The sequence below is a fragment of the Neolamprologus multifasciatus genome, chromosome 4, assembly GCF_963576455.1.
Source record: "Neolamprologus multifasciatus chromosome 4, fNeoMul1.2, whole genome shotgun sequence".
NCBI lineage: Eukaryota > Metazoa > Chordata > Actinopteri > Cichliformes > Cichlidae > Neolamprologus > Neolamprologus multifasciatus.
Genome location: NC_140442.1, coordinates 7,500,930 through 7,509,140, shown reverse-complemented (window position 1 = coordinate 7,509,140; position 8,211 = coordinate 7,500,930). Strand labels below are relative to the sequence as shown.

Sequence of the window (8,211 nt, the reverse complement as noted above, 5' to 3'; positions counted from 1 at the left end):
GAGAGGGAGGGAGAGGGAGGGAAAGGAGGCGAGGCCAGCGTACACAGGGAACGAGTGAAAGAGAACGAAAGCGGAGAGCGGGAGTCTCTTCCTTCTGTGTGGCCATCAAGCAGAGAGGCGAGAATTGGACGTGCACACTGTTTCCCCTCTAGCTGTCACCCAGAGCGGCAGGGGAAGAAGAGGAAACAGAGACAAGGACAAAAGATGAGTGTCTAGCTGGATGTTTCAGGCTGTCACACTCAGAGACAGAGTCATGCCTGTGTGGAGAGGCGAAGCAGCAGCAGCAGCAGCGCTCGGCTGCCAGGCTGCCTCGCCTGTGTGACGAGAGCAGGACTGCATTTCTGCTGGGAATACTAAACCAGGAAAAGAAAAGAGAGAAGGCAGGCAGCCGGTGATCTTGTGCCATGACTGGGAAGAGGAGGAGGGAGGAGACTCGTTGAAATCATGGACCAGGTGAGGATGGAGATGAGGAGGAGGGGAGGGGAGGGAAGGAAGTGAAGGGGAAGTGAAGGGGAACACCACCTTTAATGTGCTCCACATATCCACACCTCTCTGACACAAAGCACGCAGCGCAGACGCAGCAGCCGCTCCTGGTTTATTCATAACATGCATCACAACTGTTTTCATTCCCTCGAGGCAAAAACAAACTGCACAGCATGCTGCCGAACCCACGGTGCGCGTTTTCTGATTCACCCCCGGCGAGCTGGTTTTCACTCTGAGTGGGTGGGGAGGGGGGGGGACAGGCCGGGCCGGCAAAGGTGTCGCCACCGGCAAGTGGCAGGCCTCTGGAGAGATGACACAGTTCAAAACATCACCGGCTCATATCTCAGGTGAACACTTTGGAGATGAGCAAAAGAACAGAATGAAAACAGGGGTGTGGCTGATTTTTACAGGATAACATGTCGTGAAGCGAGTGGCACCTTCACCTGGAGTCAGACAGGAAGGAGTAAGGGGATGGGATGTCGCGCAACAGTGTTCACATCCAGAGCGTTACTGATAGACACCGAGGCAAGCCGAAATATTGTGTACTCATGCCACAGCCTTTGCAATAGGTCTCGTCGCCTGCGCCACGTGTTTACTCAACGCTGTAACTTGATGCATGTCGAATGTCCCTCTCTTGTGCCCTAAACAGACAGTGTTTGTGACTGCTTTGGTGTATTTTATGACCTGTTTCTCAGAGCTCTGTTTGCAGGCTGATTGCTGCAGCTGTCTCTTGGTGTTGTCTCCACGGTGGAGGCGAGCAGCTGCTGGTAGTTTAGCAAAATGATGGATGGTTTAGAGGAGCAGAGACAAGAAGCAACACCAATCAAGTCTCCCTCCCTCTCGCATCTCCCCTCCATTGCCCTCAAATGTGTCTCCTGCTCATTGATTACCTCATCCCCCGTGTCCACCCTCCCCCTGTCTCACTCTGTTGCTTTGCGTCCTCTCTTCTCCTGAGAGGGGATCTGGTGAGCATCAGGTTTGCGATGAAGAAGACGAGGGATTACGGACGTAAATAGGTGACACACCCAAAGCCCAGCCCTTGCCTCGGGGTTAATTATTCATGCTGTCCATGGGTGGGGGGCATGCCTGTCCTGTATGTGTCCGCCTGCTCAGGTTGGGGTGATGTTAGCCCCCTTGGTACAGCAGGGATGATGTCATGACTGCTGCTAGCCAGACAGTCCGAGTGTCTTTGTTATTGTGGGTGGAGATATACTTAGAGGCAGGGGTATAAGCTAGCAACCCAAGCAGCAAACTTCAGGTAGTAACAGAGAGCTCACGATGTGTTTGGAGGAGCTAAAAATGTCACGTATGACTTATTAACCAAGTGTTACACACACATTCTCATGAAAAGTATCGGTTTATCTTTGCAACAACAATGACAAAAAAAGAGAATGGTGTCACTTACTGTGCAGTATAGATCGCAGGAAACAAAAACTATTTATAAGACTCCGCAGTGCTGTGAAATGCTGACACGGCGTGGCCTTGGTGCAGTGCTAAAGCTGGGTCAGTGTCATTTTAATAGATGGTACTATATTGTGATGTAATGTATGATTATACAGTAGCACTTTCCTGTTCACGTGACTGTGAAGCATTATCTGCTGTTTTTATTCTGTTTGTTTCCTGGGTGTGTTTACAGTAAAGCCACGAGATGGTTCTTGGTGTACAGTCTAAGTCTGTGAAACGTTTAGAGATACAGTGAGAGTTGGAAGCCTCAGCATGCACTAATATCACTGTGTGGATGCAAAAGAGGCATGCAGGCTGTACTGCAGTCATCGAAAGGCTTGCGAAGTTTACACGGCATCGTCACACGCTTTTGTCCTTCTTTCTGTTTGTAGCTGTCTATTGAAGGACACGCGTGTACATTCACAGTGATAAGGAGGGCAGAGGCTCAGTGTGGGACAGGAAAAAGGCTTGTGAGATAAAGTGCCTGTGAGAGAGAATCCAGGGCAGCAGCGGGACACCTCTTACTCTCAGAGTCCGTCTGCGATGCATTCTTCTGTGTCCGAGTGTTGCCACGATCCTCATCCTCACTGCACTCTCTGGTTTTATAGGCTTATAAATGTTCTTAGTTCAGAGCACCTCTTTCCATGAGGATGATTAAACTATTAGACTAACTGCAAATCAGCGTGGGTCATTAGTGCTTTGTGATCAATAGTCATTAAGGGAGACATGGGCAGGGCTTGTGGTGACTGCTGGCGTGCGAACTCGAAGGGCCGGAGATGGAGTTGCATGACCGCATCCATCACGAAGAACCACATCACTCTTTCTACTGTAACGTCCTTGGACTCCACTGGAGTAAATTTGCAGGATTTACAGTTTATATTAAACCTTATTTATCTTATATTAGGCCTTGGTGCACTCCCCCACACTTCTTCCGCTCTCTAAAACAAGTTGTTTCAGCTTGTCTCCTTTTACGCCAACTCCCTTCTGATTGTCTGCATCTTGCAAACTAACTCTCGGTGCAGCAGGCGGTCTTAGTTGTGTGCCTGACATGGTTGTATTAAGGATACCCACTATCTTTTTTTTATCATTCAAATCCAAGAGATGAACCCCCCCCCCCCCCCCCAAAAAAAAAAAAAAAATCATACTTTTGGCTCACCGGCACTACTTGCACAAATGTTGAACTCATTATGTGAAACTTAATATGAGCAACCACAACTGCAGCTGTTTGTGTATGACAGAAAATAAGGCAGAGCACGATAGATACATTTAAAAGTGTGTCACTACATCAGAGGGAATCCCTGATACAACTGGATGAGGCGCATTCATGTGGACAGGGGTGACGCTGTTGTGTTTGTGCTGCTGTCTGAGTACAGCTCCCTGGAGGCTCAGTAAAGGAGGCTGGGCGACATGTCTAACTTTAGTGTGTATATGTGTGCATATATATATCTATGTGTGTGTGTGTGTGTAAGTTCCTGTGGCTGTCAGCCAGAGTTATCTGGCAAATTGCTTTGTCTGTTTCCCATAGATGTGACTGAAATGGAATGCAGTCAGAATTAGCTCAGGGCGAAGCAGCCGCGGAGGGAGATATTTTATGAGAGTGAAAGTGTGGGTGCCTGTGTGTGTGCGTGTTAGGGAAGAAAGGGTCTTATTAGGTTACAAATGAGATAGTGAGAGAGAATGTAAAAGACAAATGTGTGAGAGGAATGGATAAAGAAAAAGAAGGAGTGTGTGTGTGCTTCATGGTAGAACAGGTGGTCTAATCTGATGTCCCACCCGTGGCACCCCGAGGCCTCCTGTCTACAGCCCTTCAGTCTTTGTACTCTGAAGAATTTCTCACCGCGGGGCAGCAGACAGTGAGAGACTGTTAAAGATAAACTTTGAATGTGCGTTTTCATCCAAACTGAAATCGAACAGTCACATACCTGCTTGCAGTAATCAGACGTGATATTAAAACCACGGCCACAAAAACAGCTCCGACCTACCCTGACCTATCAGAGCAAGGAGTCGGGACCTCTGTCTGGCGACAGATCCTCTTATGGATGCTTGTTACAGCTGGCCATGTTTTCTGTGTTGAAGTAGCGTCAAAGACCCAGAATTTCCCAGCAGCGTTTTTGCATTCTGCTAAGATGATTAATGCTACAGTCATTCAGTGTTTATATTGATATATTTACCCGTGTTTAGAGCTTTTGTAGCTTCTCTGGTCTCAGTATGAGTTCTGTAACACTGAGTGGAGGGGAGTTACAATGACATATATCCACACTGCTGTAGGAAAGCAGAGGTCACAGAGGTACATAGTTCCTTGCAGACAGTCTCTGCAGCAGCAAGAAGGCTCTAGTACTACTACATGCTTATCAGTGTAATACTTTTCATGCGGGCTTCAATTTCATGTAAAATCAACCAAATCTATAAAAGGAAAAAAATAAACTAGGACCTCTCAGAACCTGTAGTCAGCTTCAGTTAGTTATATGTGGAGCAGCACAATGGTCTGCTCTCATTGTTAGCTCTGCAAAAGACTGGCAGCCAGCTGGATTAAGATCCATCCCCCGCCCACCCATGACCCTGAATTGGATAAGTGATTAAGAAAATCAATTGATGGGTGGGTGGCCGTAGTATATTTATCAAAGCTATGAAAAACATTGCTGTCATAGTAAAAGAAACTCTATAGACCGAAGTCAAAAGAGACAAACAGAAGGCGTTTTATCATTTCCAGCGTTTTCAATCTCTTGTAAATTTTTATGTACAGAAGCCGGCCACCAAACCCATTTTAAATCAACATTAAGCGTCACCATCCGAAGCTTAAATTTGGATTTTTTTCCAGCATGATTTTTTCTATAACTTTCCTTTGAGCCTGAATATGATGAAATGTGTGCATAATAGCATACTGTTAGCCTTTTTCCTTTAGGCATCCAACATCTTGGAAGAAGTGTGAGCTTTTGACCCACCTCTGTGTCTATACTGCGAAATGTAGCTCAGTAATTTTAACATAACATGAAGGTAAGATTTCGCACAATTTGATTAAATATACAAAAGAAATTAACTTGTTCCGAGGGAGTCTAGAAGAACCGGCTCGTTGATTTTTCAAAGAGAAAACTGTAGATTTGGATCTATTCTGTAGGCTCTATTTTTCCACAGAAATCCTTTCAACTCATTTTTAAGATATTTAAAATGCAGAAATGCATTTAAACATATTGTAAATATCATGTTCACGTCAGGTATAAAGAGCTGTTTGTGCATGTGGAGTATCTTAGCACAGGTCCCGTGTTCTTAATTCAGTTGAATTTTTAAGGCTGGAGATAACCAACTGTTTCGAGGCCAGCAGGCAAACAATGCACAGATTGTCCCGTGAAAGAAAGTAGGACACCCATCTCCAGCAAGTAAACATCTCCCGCTCAGCTTAGGACCTCAACCTCAATGCACTTAAGTGGCAAGCAATGAATGCAGATGGCAGGAGCGGAGGGGGGGGGCGTTCTCCCGCAGGGGTCAGAGGTTAGCCAGTGTGGCTAAAGCCCTTCCTGTCAGCAGCACTTTGCATCAGTCCAGCCCACGTCAGGGAACGGCAGGATGATGACACGGGACGAGAGCAGCTGAGCAGGGATAAACCAGCCAAAACAGAAGAATGAGGTTTATCGGTTGCATTGGGAGACCGTCCAATTAGGAAGCCATTTGAGTCCAATTTAACCTAATGGGCCTGTTTGGCGTGCTCAGTTATCAGTTTGACATGTTTTCGACTCCCTATCTATTCCCACTCCTGCTCTGTCATCCTTGAGTCTCAGAGCAGCTGACTTCAGTGGTTGAGGTGCTGCACGAGGATGTAATGTAAGTCTGTAATGAACAGCTGCTGTTTCGTTACTTTGATCATCTAACAAGCTAAATGGATGCTCTAAAGTTACTGGGCGCCACGGCAGCATATCAGTAATGAACTGAGCTTCATGACCCGCTGACCTCTTGGCCTATTCTCCTTTGTACTGTCCAACTTTTCCTTCATTCACCGCAATGACCCAACTCTATCACATCATGAGTTCAGACTCTCTTGTTGTATTTTGTGGCTCTCGTGTCCAGAATAAACTGTTCCCTTCCCCGTTTCTCACATGGCCACATATTTCTTTCCATTTTTAGGGCTCATTAAAATCCTTGTCATCACTTTAAATCACATGAAACCCCATAGATGGGAATAAAATGAAAAACTCATCTGAGACACATGCAAGGACCTAATTTTGTTTTTATTCTCCACCCTCACACTGTATCTCACCATCTCTTGTAGGTATGGAGCCCCCTTGTGGCATCCAGATGCCACTGTGGCTCAGTTTCTATCTTTCAGGGTTGGGAGCGAGGATTATCTATTTAGGGAAATCTCTGTGGTGAGCAGCAAAGGAACAGATGGTTATCCTTTTACAGAATCCAACCTAGAATAAGGCGATGTTTGCTTATTTTGTTATTAACAATGATGATGGTGCACATTTACATTAATTCCACGAGCAAAGTATATAATCCTCTCTGTCTTGGCCATTAAACACTGCAGTAAAAAAGCGTCACATCTCGGTTTGTTATAAAAAGCACTGCCCTCATTCTCAGATTTATGGTTAATACTTGTAGATCAACGTCTTTATTAGTGATCTGTGTTTTGGAAAACAGCGCTGACTAACCTTTTGAATTCAAAGATTTTACAAGTGAGCAAATCCACTCCTTTTATCTCAGTCTATGGCTTTAGTTCAGACACGTGACAAAAGCATTTAACGCATGCGATCCAACTGTTTTAAGCACTTATAGTTGTTTATATTAAAAAAGTGGTGACCTCTCTGAAGGTTAGAAATCTGTCAAAACGTTTCTCTTGTGTGGTCTCACGTCTCCTCCAAAATGAGAACACCCTCCTTTAAGGCCATGTCTAGACAAACTTATCTCTGAGTTTTAAGGCCAGAGAAATGCTGGGATTAGGGTATGATCCCTTCAGGCGTACGGGATTATTCAGTTTACTGTATATACTGCAAGAGGTGTGGCTTTATGTGCACCACAAAGCAGATCTGTCATGGCCGTAAGGTCCTTGAGACGATTTTTCTTGCTGCTTCAGAAAGTCTGATGATGTTTATGTTGTAGATTATAAGTTATGAAGACCTTGGGGGTGCTTGATTATTCTGAACTGAGTTATTTATGGTAAACCTTGCTCCATCTTTTTGTAATAAGTGCTTCTGTGAAGGCAGAGGATTAACTTCAAAGACTCAGATCCAAAGACAAAACACACTTTAATCCCCCAAATGTTTTAGGAGAAGGAAATAGTCGTCCTAAGATGCCCAAAATACTAAAGTCTAAGGATGTGACCATGTGATGTTAAGTTACAGGACTTTTTAAAGGTATGAAAATAAGGAACAAACATTTGCCTCTGGATCTGGAGCTTATGTCATTCTATTAATATACGAGTTATTTCTGGATGCTACTGATTCATCGGTAACCAGCAGAGAAATCTGATGCAAACATGTTGAATGATATTGCACTCACCGATTCCCGAATGTGACTGGAAAACATATCTCATCGTCCGAGCTCATTGCCATTGTTTTCCCTCATGCCACAGGAAGTGATATGAGAGAGAGGAAAAAGATCTGTGAAAGGTAAAGACGCAGCAGACACATTCAGCCAGCAGGAAGGAAACTCCGTGCTTTGCTACTGGAACCATGAGTGTCTGTTTATTTTATTTCTCTGTCTCTCCGAAGAGATTTAAGGGAAAAGAAGAGGTTGTCCTTTTGAAGAATGTGTGCCAAGCATTTATAGTAACAGTGGCCATTTATAGAAATAGTGGAAACCCCTGGAAGCTATTCAGCCCTTGTTGTCTTCTGTATTTGTCTGGAACTTTGAGGAATAAATTGATGGGGAGACACACTGGCGATCTCAGGATGCTAATTCTCCACTCGTGTGTACTGACACTAACACCTGAACATCGATTAGTCTTCTTGTTAGACTCTGGGCATTTCCTTCTCTTTGTTCCTTTATCTCAAACACTCCCGCATGGCTGTTCTTATCAGCTGTCTCCATGTTAAGGCCTGCTTCTGTATCAAAAAGAAAACTCCAAGAAGTTGAGGCCCAGCAGTTCATGAGTGGAGATGAGATAATGTATAAGCTTGTACAGGAAGATGGGACTTAAACTCTCTTTACAAAAGGCTTATACGCATAAAAACCCATAAACCTCTATCTTTGATACAAAGGATTCTTTTTGCGGTGGAAACTGGATCGTGCACTATAGGATAAGGCGTATCAGCATGTCCAGTGTAAACCCCAGGCTTGTGGCAGTGTGTGGCT

At 44.8% G+C, this 8,211-nt stretch overlaps 1 protein-coding gene across 1 annotated transcript in view; it reads left to right on the top strand.

Moving 5' to 3' along the window:
• arhgap23a (Rho GTPase activating protein 23a) overlaps positions 1–8,211 on the top strand; it is a 67,463-nt gene continuing 59,252 nt past the window's right edge. Inside the window, exon 1 of the mRNA XM_085156320.1 lies at positions 1–453. Coding sequence (XP_085012446.1) covers positions 445–453 — 9 coding nt within the window. The 5' untranslated portion in view covers positions 1–444. The remainder of the gene's footprint in view (positions 454–8,211) is intronic.